A 14,182-nucleotide genomic window follows, 5' to 3' on the forward strand; every position below is an offset into this window, starting at 1 on the left:
TTAAATAAAATAAATAAAAGATCATTTTAGCTACTTACTGTGTGGAGAGTAGACTGTAACAAAAATAGATTGTGGAGTTCGGGGAGAACAGATAGGAAGCTATTGTAGTGATCTAGCAAGAGATGTCAGTGGCTTGGACCCAACTAGATTTTGGAAGTGGTAAGGGGTGAGTAAATGTGGGATATATTTGTATTCTCATGGTCCAGCATGCTGTCTGGCTAGACATTCAATAAATATTTGATGAATGAATTAAGAATGAATTAATCCAACTAAACGAGGACTCTGAGCTGGAACTGAAATCGTTCATCCTTTAAGCCTTTACTAAAATGCCAACCCCTCTACGAACTAGAAGTAGATAGTTGGCACTAACAAAGGATCAGAACTAGGCTATATATATTTGTTAATTTCTAAAAAATCAATAGGGAGGTGATAAATAACCCAATAGGAAAATGGGCAAAGGATATACATGAATAGGCATTTCACAGAAGGAGAAACATGAGTGGCCAATAAATATATGAAAAGATGCTCAGCCTCAGTAATAATCAGGCAAGTATAAATTTAAGCCACCATGAAATACTATTTTATATCCAACAGATTAGCTAAATATCAAAGATGGTGAGGATAGGGGTAGCAACTAAAACTCTTATATACTTTGGTGGACATAAATATTGGAAAACAAACTGACATTATCTAGAAAAGTTCGTATCCTCAACCTAACAATTCCCTTTATGCAGAAATTCTTGCCAACGTATATCCAGAGACATGTACAGAGCTGTATTATTTGTAATGGCAAAAAGCTGGAAACAAGCCTCAGTACTCATCAACAGGGGAATTAATCAAATTGGTGGATTATTATACAATGAATAGGAATAAACTACAGTGATCTACATCAACATGGGTGAATCTTAGGAAGATAATGTTGAATGAAAAGAGCAAGCAAAGGGAGTCTACAAAGAATATTACATCACTCTTAGCATGGTAAAAAAAAAAACGGAAAAAGAGGGGAGATAAAATAAACAATATACGGCAAAAATATGAAAAAAATCCTTTAAATGATCAACATAAAATTCAGAGGCTACTATAAGAGAGAAGCATATGTGGGCCCCCAGTGGCATTGATAATATTTTTCTTTTCTTTTCTTTTCTTTTCTTTTCTTTTCTTTTCTTTTCTTTTCTTTTCTTTTCTTTTCTTTTCTTTTCTTTTCTTTTTTAGGTAAACTCTGTTTCCAATGTGGAGCTCAAACTCACAATCCGAAGATCAAAAGTCACATGCTCTACCAACGGAGCCAGCTAGGCACTCCATGGAAAGCAAAGATTTTTGTCCTTTTTTTGCCCACATCTGTGTTTCATGCACCTAGAACAGTGCCTGGCACATAGTAAGATAGCAATAAATATCTGTTGAGTAAATAGTATGTTACTTGCATCCATTCATGATTTAAATATTTCATACTTCTTTAAAAGAAGGAAAAGACCTCTTTAATCGTGGTGTCTTCTTGATCATTCTAGCTGGAATCATACTGCTTCCTCAACTCCTATTACTCAAATAACCTATTAAATCTTGCTGCATATTGTAGCTGTATATGCACAACTCTTCCTTACAGATTATACACTTATGAAGACGAGGGATTATGTTTTCCCCCCTTTTTATTCCCATTTACAATATGAAGCACAATACCTTGCACATAGTAGATGCTCAATAAATGTTGATTGATTACTTAAAGTCACAGGAGACAAGGGCAAACCAGAAAGGACAAAGCCATGCTATTTATATTTAAAGCCAAAAAAGAACTTAATTAGTTGTCTAGTGCTTTCCTACATTTTGCAGCTAAAAAAACTGAAGTCTAGAGAGATGAAATGATTCCCTCAGTCATATAACTAAACAGTAGTATTACAAAATTTAGATTCAGATCTCTAGTTTGTGTCCTCAGCTCTTCACATTATATCACAATGACTTTTGTTTTCTGTGTTGTCTGTGTGTGTTCCTTGGCTTGGGAGCTACCAAATGGCAAGCACCAAATCTATGTTCACACAGATACCTAATCATAGCTTCTAGGTAAATATGTAGGACTTGTACAAATTCATCATACAAATTCAAAGGAATCTGTTTGGCTATCCTGCCATCACTGGTCCCTTCCTTGGAAGCGTAGATGCTAATGACTCTTTCCCTCCCTCCATCTACTGTTTTCTTTCTCCAGGAATAGGCAGGTTTACTGATGGCTCACAGTCCAGCAGCTCTCCCGGGGAGTTGCGTTAGCAGGAGAAGTAGGGAATCTGACAGGCGTACCCACCACGCTTGAAATTAACAGTCACTAAAGGAGGAGTTCAAGACTTAGTGTCCTCCTTGTCCAGGGGCCTGGCTGGCTGAGTCAGAAGAGCATGCAACTCTTGATCCTGGGGTCATGAGTTTGAGCTCCACGTTGGACTTAGAGGCTCACAAAAAATAAATTGAAAAAAGAAATAAGAATAGTTCTTATAGGCAGTGCAATGGTACCACTCCAACTTGTACAAAAGGGCCTGTTGAACACAAAGGATATCCTAGAAGGTTAACACTGGAGAGAACCTTAAAAACCTTAAAAAATTTCCCCCCGATTTTTCCAAATGAGGAAACTGGAGTTTTGAGATATATGGTAACATGTAAAATTATTGGGGGTGTTAGTAGTAATGCTAGGACTAGACCCCCCCCAGTCTCCTGCTTCCAAGACAGCTGTTCTTTCCATGCCTTGTGCTGGTTGACATGTGCATCTAGCAAAGCGCATCCTAAAGTAGCCTCATCGTAAGCCATCAGGAGTGAAAAATAAATTATTCAAACCCTTCCACTTCTCTCTGGCAATTTTTTTTTCCTTTGCATTTCTCTATGTCCTATTCTCTCTTTTTATCCTTCTTATGTTTCTCTCTGTGAATCCATCTCTGGGGTTTCAAATGGAACTGTGGCAAGCCTGCATGATTCTTTTGATTTTTTCTTTTGATTTTTTTCTTGTCTAAGCCATTGTTTCCAGTCCAAAGGCAAACATACATAAGCCAATCAGGACTCTTTCTTGGTGACCTTTGCGGAAAAGAACACTCAGAATTTCTGTATGAGAGGTGCTGGACCTCCCTCCTAGCCTATCCAGTCAATTAAAATGAGCCTCTGGCCCCCCTGGGGGCTATTAACCAATCCTAAGAAAGAAAAGATCAATCTCATTTCTCCGTCACCACTGTGCAGGGAGGCTGCTAACCAGTCAGAATGTGCCACTAACAGTCATTAGAAAAACTGGCCAATCAGGCCAACCTTGTTACATGGTCTGGTAGGAAAAGAAAGGGATTGATTGGAAAGGATAGTCTGGCTCCACACCCTTTCCTTCCCGGATTCCAGTTTTCCATCGCTCAAGTGGTGGAAGGCCCCTTTCCCAAGCCCTGGGCTCAGAAGATCCCTAGACCCTTCCCTAACGTTCCCTTTTGTTGTCTTGAAATTCGCCCCGTCCCACGTACCGCAGCCCCTGCCCGCAGCCTCGCCGCCCCCCTACTGATTTAATTTCTGACTTCGGGCCTGGCAGCCCTAGGCCTCCCCGGGTCCCCGTCCTCCCCACCCGTCTCTCCATCCACCGACCAAAGGACTTGTTTTGCATGATTGATGATGAAAAAAGTGCAGTACGTGATCGTTGAGTCTCGGGAGACGACCCTGCAGGGATCTTGCAATCGAGTCTCCCCAGGGAGCAGTGCAGAATCGAACCGCAATGCTTCCGGCTCCAACGATGATAACAACAATACCAAGAACTGGTGTTGGTGTTACTAGCACTTACTGCACTCGTACTGAGCTCCAAGCACCTTGTTAAGAGCTCCGGGGCCTGTAACCTGCGCCCTCGCTGGGAGGGGGTGGGGGTTGGGGTGGGGGTGGGGAAGCCCTCTGACGCCCCCCCCCCCCCCCCCCCCGCTGCCAGGCGGACAGGGATTCAGGAGGGTCAGCCGCTCGCCCAAGGTCACGGCAAGTCGGGCGTGAATCCGGAGCCCAGCACCGAGGGGGGGTCAGCACTGCAGCCTGTAGCCCCCAGCGTCCTCGCGGGCCCCTTCTTCCAATCCTGGGGGGGGGGGGTGGTCTGAACTGTCGGGCCATCGGCTGCCACGACCCTTGCGTGGCGGCTCCTGAAGCTGCGGGCTCGGGGGTGGGGGTGGGGGCGGGGGTGGGGCGGGGGGCGGGGACCTCCCTGCAGCGCCCCTGGCCGCCGGGTGAATACCTGTTGATGGGTTCCCTACGATCCCAGCTCCCCTCTGCACCTCCCCCCTCCCCCCCGCTCCGAGTCTAGCCCTGGGGCCGGGGGCGGTGTGGGAGTTTCGGGGAAACGGGTGAGAATCCTGCCCGAGCGGGCGGCGTGGACGCGGGGAGGCCCGGCCTCCGCCCGCGCCCGCGCCCGGTGCCTCCCCGCGCCTCCCCCTCCCTCCAGGAGCTCAGGGCCATAAAAATGCAGATGGAGGATCGGTGTGAAATAACGGGCCCATATAAATCCCTCTGCCGCCCGCCTGCAAGATGGATTGGCCGCATTGAAATTCCTCCGCGAGGATAATTAAACTCGGGGCCTCATCCGGGCAAAATTACATTCCTGTAATGGCGTCGCTCGGGGTCCCGGGAAATTGCTCCGCGGGCTTTCAGCGCCGCTTTTTATCGCCGGCCGGGGTGTGCCTGGCTGCGGCTCGCCTCTCCTCCGGGACCGTAAAGCTGCTGCCGTGATTTATCCTCCCCTTCTCCCAAATCCGATTAAATGGAGGAGCTCGGGGCCGGGGCGCCGCGGGGCCGGGAGCCGGGAGGGGGCGGCGGGAAGGACGGGGCCAAGGAGGGGAGGACAAACGGCCCCTCGGAGGGTGGCGGATTTGGCTTTATTTACAGCCGCGGCTCTCTTTTTATTTTTTATTTTTTATGGGGGTTTGGCGAGCTTTCCCCGTCCTTCTCGCGCTGCGTTCAAGCCCGACGCCCGATGGCCGGGCTTGGGGCAGGAGCCGAGGCGCTAGGCCCTGCCGCCCCCCTCCCTCCCGGGGAGACCAGGAGGCCCGGAGCAGGGGTGAGGCCGGGAGCGCCCCCCCCCCCGGGGGGGGGGGCAGGGAAGAGCCAAAGGGCGCGAGGGCCGCTCATGTCCACGCCCGCAGATGGCGCCCGCCCTGCAAGGACCTCCGATGCCCTCCTCGACGGTCGCAGCACCCGGGAGACGAGGCCCAGCGTCCGGGCGCTGGAGTCATGGCCCCCGGGAGCCCCTACCTTCTGGTCCGCGAGGCCCGTTTCCTCTTGGCTCATCACTAGAATAAGAGGGAGAGGGCAATAAAGACCTGCGGCTTTACTCGCCCATTGCACGGGCTTCCCATCCATAAGGTCGGGGCTCCTGGGCCACAGAAGGCAGGAGTCCCGTGACTTCATTTTCCTTCTGCTACATTTTGAGCCCCCGAACCCCAAACTCGATGTCTGTTACTTAGCACTGGATTCTGGTATTTGTGTGTGTGGAGGGGAGGGAGGCTTGGCAACGCGACTGCACATGCTGGGACCGGGGACACGCGTCCGAGACCCCAAACGCTGGGCCGACCAAAACCGCAGGCCACGTTACGGATGGGCTTTCGGGTTTTCGGGTTTTCCGGGCCGAGCTGAGCTCTTTTCTGCACGGGGCCCGCTCCGCCTGCAGTTCCCCGTCTCCAACACCAGGTGGAGCGACTGGCCGGGCCCCGACGCACAGCTGGCAGGCGGCGCTGTGGCGCCCGGGCCGACCCCCAACGTCGCGGTCACTCTAGCCCTCGTAGGGCGACTCGTTGGTCCAGGCCGCGCATGCGCCGAGCCTTCCTTTGGCTCTTCCCGCCCACCACCACCCCCGCCCCTCTCGGTCGTCTCCGCTCTGGGAGCAGGTAAGGCCTTGTGCCCTCGCGCCCGCGATGCGCCGCGCACGCGCGCGGGACGCCCACGTCGCGTGAGTCCTGTGCGGGCCTTCCTTGCGCGCTCCCACCCGGGGCCTCCCGCCCGCCCTCGTCCCGCTGCTCCCGCGCCCTCGGGCCGCCCCCGCCGCGTGCCGGTGACCTCCAGCCGCGCGGGGCTGCCGCCATCTTGGGAGCCTTGTGGGGAGGGGGGGGCGGGAGGAGCGCCGTGGAGCTGGCGACTCGGTCCCCCTGGCCACTCGGCCCTCACGGAGGCGCTTTCCTCACTCTTGCCCACCGGGCGTCGCCACAAACGCCAGGCCCCGCCGGCCTCCGCTTCCCCTTCTCGTCCCTCCGACTCCTGCGCCTCTGCTGCCCCAAGCCGTGGGGGTGGCCGGTGTCTCCTGTTGTAAGCCCACGTGGACGTGGTGGAACGGCAGCCGAAACCCGCTCCCACGCAGGCCGTGGCGCAGGAGGCGGCCGGGGGCTACACCCGCAGCCCTCCCCCGGCGCGGCCGCCAGGACCGGAAGTGGGCTGCCGGCGGGGTTCTGTCTGAGGAGCAGGCCCCGGGGAGGCGCGGGGCCGCGTGGGCCGGTCCTCGCCCGCCGGCTCTCCTGTCAGGGGCCGCTGACGCTCCCCAGACCCCGCTCTCCACACGGAGAGGTTTGAGGGAACGAACGGCTAGTGGTTCAGTCAGCAGCTCCCTAGCGACGTGACTGCTCCTCACCTGGTCCGCAGTGTCGTAGGCTGGCAGGTGCAGGCCCGCCCTGGTTAGGTGGCCAGGGGAGCCGTCTGCACCTCGTGCAGCCTCCTGTAGTGGCACCCTTTGTTGCGGGCTTATTTTATTTTATTTTATTTTATTTTATTTTTTATTTTATTTTATTTTAATTTTTTTATTTATTCGTGAGAGAGGCACAGAGAAGCAGGCTCCATGCAGGGATCCCGACGTGGGACTCGATCTCGGGACCCCCCCCCGTCACGCCCTAGGCCGAAGGCGGTGCTAAACCACTGAGCCACTCAGGGATCCCATGTTGCGGGCTTGTACACGTCAGTACCGCCTTGAACTTGTTAACCTGTTGCTTAATTTACTCCCCCCCCCCCCCCCCGCAGAAATATGTTTTGCAAATAACTGAGGTTTAATTTGCCTTGGGGGGAAACTGTTTATTTACTTATTTATTACGTTTTTTTTTTTTTTTTTTTTAAGATTTTATTTATTCATGAGAGACACACAGGCTCCACGCAGGGAGCCCAATGCAGGACTCCATCCCGGGACTCCCAAGATCACAACCTGAGCTGAGCTGAAGGCAGCGCTAAACCGCTGAGCCACCCGGGCAGCCTACTTATTACATTCTAAGTAAACTCTATGCCCAAGTTGGGTCTTGAACTCACAACCTGGGAGTCATATGTCCTGTTGACAGCCAGCCAGATGTCTAGTCCTTTTTTATTTTATTTTATTTTTTAAGACTTATTTATTTTAGGGAGGAGGGACGGGGGGGGGGGGGGGGCGGGGGGGGAGGAAGAGAAGTTCAGGCAGACTCCAGCCTGAGTGCAGAGCCCTTTGTGGGGCTCAATCCCAGGACCCTGAGCCAGTGACCTGAACTGAAACCAATAGTGGAGCACTCAGTTACTGAGTCACCCAGATGCCCCTCTCCCTGTCCACGTTTTTTTTTTTTTTTTTTTTTTAAGCTTTAAGGAAATTTTCTGATTTTGACCAAAGAAAACCTTTATAGTCTGCAGCAAAATTGGGTTAGAGTTATATATGAGCACCTGGAGACAGGACAAGAATTGAAGGCATCGATTAATCCGAAAGTGACTGATGCTGGATTCAAGGGTAGCCTTGGAAAATCTTGATTACAACTCATTTAAGGAAGTGTTAGTTAACAGGCTTAAGTAATCCTTGAGTATTTCATATTAGGAAGCATTAACTTTTTTTTGATATTTTATTTATTGAGAGAGAGCACAGAGGTAAAGGGAGAAGCAAACTCCCCACTGAGCAGGGAACCCGATGCAGGGCTCTATTCCAGGACCCTGTGATCACGATCTGAGTCAAAGGCTCTCGGGTGCCGCTAGGAAGCATTTTAAGTGTGAGAAGATTCCTGGCTCTATGAGTACGATCATTAGGAGACTGGTTTAAAGACCATGCTCTCAGGATGCCTGGGGGGCTCAGTGGTTGAGCATCTGCCTTTGGCTCAGGGCATGATCCTGGAGTCCTGGGTCAAGTCCCCGCATTGGGCTCCCTGCAGGGAGCCTGCTTCTCCCTTTCCCTGTCTCTGTATCTCTCATGAATAAATAAGTAAAATCTTTAAAAAAAAAAAAAAAAAGTGCTCTCAGTGTACCTAAGGATCACTTGAGAAGCTTGTTTGAAGTATAGGATACTTGGGCCTTATACCCAGAGATCTTGACCGAGAACGTCTAAAGTGGGACCCAAATATGCAAAATTTTTTGAATACACATTTTGAATACACTGTCCCTTTCCTCAGGTAAGTAGTTCAGGTGGATGTCTCACTTGGAGAAATCATTTTTGTAGGTCTTTAACTCAACAAGTGTCTCAAATATTTCTACCAACTTAGGGCACCTACAGGTATTAGCATTGTTTTAGATCTTGAACGTACAAAATTGAATGCTTCTTAGTGTGAATGTGAAAATGAATACTTTAACAGTCATAGTTAGACTAATGGGCGGATTCCTCATTGATCTGCCCCTGTTAATTAAGGTAGGAAAATGAAGTGTTTGAGGAATCCAGTAAGTTTTAGGTAATTCAGTAAAAGATTGTTGGAGATCCTTCCAGGGTCTTGGCCTTCAACAAATATGTCCCAAGAGTCTTTAAAGGGCAGCTGTTTCAGTCCCAGACAATGAAATCTTGAGAAGAGTTCCTTTTGAATAGAGACTGAAGAAAATTTAGAGGACACAGGAACTTCCTCTGACAACACCAACTCCTGAGCTATGGAACTGAGTGACAGGTCTTAAAGTTGAGACCAGGTGGCTACTTGTTCAGACAGGGGGAGTCACTTGATGACAAGGAAATCTTGAAAGGCAGCTGTGGAGGGAGTCTTGACTTGGTTTTAATTCCATCTCTGCTGATGACTTGAGGTCATTCACTCTGCTCTCAGGGCCATTTAACTTTTCCAGAGCACCTTTTCTGCTAATAAGGATGTCCTTTGGTGAACAAGGACAATGTTTACAATGCTGCTTCTGTAATTCCAGCTCTCCTGCTACAGCCCCTCATCCCCTGAAAATGTACGCCTGTGCAAAGTTCGTCTCCACCCCCTTCTTGGTGAGTACCTGCCTTTTTTGGAAGAATTTTTCAGGAGGGCCATCTCATCTCTCCTTGCCATAGGACTGTCTTCACAGCTGAGCTGGTGGAAGGTCCTTTGCTGTGTTAGCCTGACAGCAGAGAGTGAATGCTTACCAGATACTCCCTGTCTCAGATCCCTTGGAAGCTGTTGGTTCTTTTCATCCAACCATATTAGAAGAAGAGTGTAAAGGAGAATCTAGACTAAGATCAGGTTATTTGTATCCTGACTCTCTGTTCTATAAACTAGAACCCATCTAGAAATGGTAAACATGAAGTAGATAGCCTAACTTGAACTGAGTATACACTGTGTACAGGATCTTGCCCTGAGTGTTCGAGAGCCACCGCCCAGAGTTCCCTCTGGGAGGTTAAATTGGGGTGGTTGAAACACCTGTAAATACACATTGGAAAAATATTTGATTCAGAAGCAGCAGCATGGAAAAAAGATTTTTTTTTCTAAGATGTATTATTTATTTTAGAGGGAGGAAGAGAGAGTTACAAGTGGGAGGGGCAAAGGAAAAGGGAGAGAGAATCTCAGCTCTGAGTGTGGAGCCTGATGCAGGGCTCGATCTCACAATCCTGACATCATGACCTGAGCTAAAACTGAGTCGGGCATATAACTTACTGTGCCACCCAGGTGCCCCAGAAATTACAGATTATTTGTTGATGGAGATAACTGATTCATACATCCGTGAGTGGAAAAGGGTGGTGCTATTCCTGGATACCGTTGGTGGAATACTTATTATGCCTGCCACTGAGTGTACCATTTTGTGTATATAATTTCATTCACTTCTCACATCAACCCTGGATTATTGTATGCCAATTTAATAGATGAGAAAGCAGGTTTAGAAAGATTTAAGTGACTTGTCCTGAGATTACACAGCTGAAATAGAGCTAAAATTAGAATCTAGATCTATCTTGGGCAGCCCTGGTGGCTCAGCGGTTTAGCGCCGCCTTCAGCCCAGGGCCTGATCCTAGAGACCTGGGATTGAGTCCCACGTTGGGCTCCCTGCATGGTGCCTGCTTCTCCCTCTACCTGTGTCTCTGCCTCCCCCCCCCCCCATATATATCATTAATAAATAAGTTTAAAAATCTTTAAAAAAAAATTCTAGATGTATCTGACTAGAACCCTGGCTGGTAACCACTATGTTGTCTGCTTTTGCTGGGGGTTAGAAAAGGCTACAGGATGGAGTGGATTTTGAGCATGGATCATTTTGCATGTTTTCCTGAAGGATGTGTTTAGGAAAAGATGCTCCTCCAATCATTGGCTTCCCTCTTACAGGCTGGCCATTACCAATATATCTCTCTTACTAAGTGAAGCAATTGCTTCTGAGGCTTGGTTTTCTTCCCATTCTCAAGGCCTGTGAAAGGATATAGTGAGAGGGTAATACTTTGTGGCCTGAAAGGAAGTAGATTTCTTCCCTTAAACCAAAGGAGAAGCCTGGAAAGTAAGAGAACTAGTGTAGTTCTTGAATCTAAAATTTGCTAAAGTAAAAGAATGATCCAAGATTTTTTTTTTTTTTAAGATTTTATTTATTTATTCATGAAAGAGACACAGAGAGGCAGAGACAGAGACAGAGGTAGAGGGAGAAGCAGGCTCCATTCAGGGAGCCTGAAGTGGGACTCGATCCTGAGTCACCAGGATCAGGCCATGGGCTGAAGGTGGCGCTAAACCACTGAGCCACCCGGGCTGCCCTGATCCAAGATTCTGATTTAAGTTCAAGAGAACGAATGGGGCATCCATGTGACAACTTGGGATGGTTCTGAAACTCCTCCACTGCCTTTCTTGACCCTCTTGCCTTTGTGTCATTCCCCTTAGGTCCGGAGCACCTCTCAGCTGTTGAGCCGATCACTGTCTGCAGTGGTGCTAAAACCACCAGAGACACTGACAGATAAGGTACCTTATGAGGTGGAATTGGGCCTGTGGTTTGGGGGTGAAGGGTGAAGAGGGCTGCCTGGCAGCACCAGTAGGGGGAGTGCTGAGGACAGTCATCACAGACAAAAGTTAGTGAAGGATCAAGGCCATTGGTTTAGGTGAAGATAGGAGGACAGCCCATACTACATATGATCTAGTGTTCCAACTTTTGCCACTGACAGCACATGCCCGTGTGTGCTGCTGATAACTACCATTACCTGACCTAGTTTACTGACTTTGGCTGGTGGTATTTGGTCCCATGCAGATAGATGATGATTTCAGGGCACCAACAACTGGCAAGGGCTTCAGTCTTAAACTTCTAGACCATACCTGAATCTTGAAGGTATTTGATACCCACCTTGTATCAAAAAGTTCTTGGCAACATTTTATGGGATTTTCCAGGGAGTTAAAAGTTTTTCTGTTTGGGGGAAAAGGCATGGAATGTGATAACACAGAAGGCTTAAATGGTACAAAAATTACCGAAGCAAAAAGAGATTTTTAAAAATCTTTACCTTCTACCTGTGTCTTCACAGAGCCTCAGCAGCTTGACAGCCCCACATCCCCTGACCTCACTTATTCCTAGCCGCAGCTTCCAAACCAGCGCCATTTCAAGGGACATTGACACGGCAGCCAAGTTCATTGGGGCTGGGGCTGCCACTGTAGGGGTGGCTGGCTCTGGGGCTGGAATTGGGACTGTGTTTGGGAGCCTCATCATTGGTTATGCCAGGTAAGATGGGCCCTCCATTGGCTCTCAGATATATTTCCAAAGATCTAGGCAGAAATATCTAGGGATCTTGAGCTCTACACTCTTATACAGTAGCCACATGTGGTTATTTGAATTTAAATTTTAATTAAGTAGGGGCTTCTGGCTGGCTCAGTCAGTAGGGCATGTGACTCTCAGGTTCATGAGTTCCAGTGCCACGTTGGGTGTAGAGATTACTTAAAAATAAATAAATTTTTAATTAACTAAAAGTACATAAAGTTTAAATTTTGTGTGCTTAGAATATGTTTAGGTAGTCACATGTGACTAGTGGCTACCATATTGGAAAATTCCTTTGAAAAGCTTTGGAAAGTCAGCAAAACAAGGTGGGAGGGCCATATCTGGGCCACCACTTGGTTTTCGTACAGCTGAGCTAAGAATGGGTTTTACATCTTTAAAGTGTCATGAAAATGGGGGTGGGGTGGGGGGGCAACAGACTGTGTGTGACCCACAACAGCTACAATATTTACTGTCTGGCTCTTTACAGAGAAAGTTTGCTGCCACTGGTCTAGAGCCTCAAGTCAGCATAGTGGTTTTGTTGCTGCTTTTCCCCATCCCTGGGAATTCCCCATCACTCCTGGGAAAACTGCCTTTGCAGCCAACCCCACAGCTTCCTGACACTTGGGACTATTTGGTCTCCACCAGCTCTGGGCAACTCACTGTTAGAACTAAATTAATCCTCTTGAGACCTGCTAGTTCTCTTAATGCCTTTGAGGAAATAGGTTTATTTGTTAGGATTTATATGAAACTAGCCTGCCTGCTTCTGTGTCCACAGTTCTGTTAGAAGCTGGTGTTCTTTGCCTTATCCATCAAGGCTTCCAGAGGGGACAGACTAAGGGAAATAGAATGATACATTGACTTCCAAAGTTGGGAGTCTTTTATCCCATTTTGTTTCTAAACCCCACAGACCATTTGTAGCTTCTTAAAGCCCAAAATCTTTGACTATTTTGAAATGAAAGAAAATAGTCTGTCCCTCTAATTCCCTTGTTCTCTAGAATGGGTTTTTTCTGGTTGTATTCCATAAAGCCCTAGGGTTTTGAAATATGCCCAGAGACCATCTTAAAGAATGAAGGGGAGACCAGTCAAACAAGCCTTTAAAATCCCGCACTTTTTTGCCATTGTAGTTTGATTTTTATACATTTTGTCTTTTGAGGTTCTGCTACTTAAAGTTTCAAAACACTACTCTGATAGACTCTGCCACTCTGGATACCTCTTCCATTATGGTTGGGCCCTGGATAGTTAAATGTCCAGGCCCAGAGGTCTTAAGTTATGATACGGGTAATCCACTAGAGAAGGTAATGTTTGTACTTGGGCCATGTTACAGAATTTTGTATTTTCCACTCCCATCATTCAGTCTGTAAGCCCTTGATGTATCAGGCAAGAATTGGGGGCATGATGGTGTCACTCTGAGAGACTCATTACATAAGATGAGCTTGAGGAGATGGAGATGAGTTTTCCCTGAGCCTGCCTTTGATGTTTGTCTTTTTCTTTGTGTGGACTAGAAATTCAGTCTTTTCTCCTCCCCTTCTCCCAGGAATCCCTCTCTGAAGCAACAGCTCTTCTCCTACGCCATTCTGGGCTTTGCCCTCTCGGAGGCCATGGGGCTTTTTTGCCTGATGGTGGCCTTTCTCATCCTCTTCGCCATGTGAAGGAGTCGTCTCCACCTCCCATAGGTCTTTCTCCCATGTCTTGTCTGCCCTGTATGCCCTGTATGTTCCTTTTCCTATACCTCCCCAGGCAGCCTGGGGAAAGTGGTTGGCTCAGGGTTTGACAGAGGAAAGACAAATAAATACTGTATTAATAAGATCTTTCTTGTGTCTCCTGTGTATATTTGTTCTCCGCAGTTGGCTGAGTGCCTTGGTGAGAGTATAAGGCCTGGTGGGTGGTGACAATTCTAAACTCTGCATGAGTCTGGGCTCACTTGTTCTTCATTCTGTGTCAGGAAGGCTTTATTCAGATTAGCAGTCCTTTTTAATAATTTTCACCTGGGATGGCCTGTTATCTTGGAGGATTGGGTCAGTGGAAACAAACAAGGCTGGCTTAAAATTACGACGAATGGGCTGTTTCCACTGCTACTATCCTGGCTCAGGCCCTCATTGCCACCCACTTGGTCTATTGCAATAACCTTTTAACTGGCTTCCTGCCTCCAGTCTCTTCCCTCTAGCAGTTACTTTTATCCACCACTCCCAGATTAATCCTTAAGTATGAAACTAGTTGTGTCATTTACCAATTCAAAAACAGTCTGACCTCAGCCTTCTCAGCTTTATCTCTTATTCCCATACACTCTACCCAAACTGGTATTTTCATTTTCAAATACTTTCCCTCTTTCTTGTCCTTATCTTCAGGCCTTGCT

The 14,182-nt window shown here is 48.2% G+C and overlaps 1 protein-coding gene across 5 annotated transcripts; it reads left to right on the plus strand.

Moving 5' to 3' along the window:
• Positions 1-3,903: 3,903 nt before the first annotated feature.
• ATP5MC2 (ATP synthase membrane subunit c locus 2) lies at positions 3,904-13,635 on the plus strand. Of its 5 annotated transcripts, none has more exons than XM_072797681.1 (6): positions 3,904-4,000; positions 6,773-6,909; positions 9,067-9,136; positions 10,974-11,051; positions 11,603-11,796; positions 13,364-13,635. In XM_072797681.1, the coding sequence occupies exons 3-6, from the start codon at positions 9,098-9,100 to the stop codon at positions 13,476-13,478; spliced, it is 426 nt and encodes a 141-aa protein (XP_072653782.1). In that variant the 5' UTR covers positions 3,904-4,000; positions 6,773-6,909; positions 9,067-9,097; the 3' UTR covers positions 13,479-13,635. The 5 variants fall into 5 exon arrangements, with proteins under 5 accessions (XP_072653782.1, XP_072653779.1, XP_072653780.1 ...); XM_072797680.1 differs by lacking the exon at positions 3,904-4,000 and adding an exon at positions 5,864-5,917; XM_072797678.1 differs by lacking the exons at positions 3,904-4,000; positions 6,773-6,909 and adding an exon at positions 5,759-5,855.
• Positions 13,636-14,182: the final 547 nt, after the last annotated feature.

This window comes from Canis lupus, chromosome 25 (genome assembly GCF_048164855.1).
Source record: "Canis lupus baileyi chromosome 25, mCanLup2.hap1, whole genome shotgun sequence".
NCBI lineage: Eukaryota > Metazoa > Chordata > Mammalia > Carnivora > Canidae > Canis > Canis lupus.

Bases quoted from the DNA above. Each gene is read 5' to 3' on its own strand.
- ATP5MC2 (XM_072797678.1), top strand. From the start codon at position 5,779: ATGCGCCGAGCCTTCCTTTGGCTCTTCCCGCCCACCACCACCCCCGCC. The intron at 9,137-10,973 runs GTGAGTACCTGC...CATTCCCCTTAG, and splicing joins TCGTCTCCACCCCCTTCTTG to GTCCGGAGCACCTCTCAGCT. The intron at 11,052-11,602 runs GTACCTTATGAG...GTGTCTTCACAG, and splicing joins CAGAGACACTGACAGATAAG to AGCCTCAGCAGCTTGACAGC.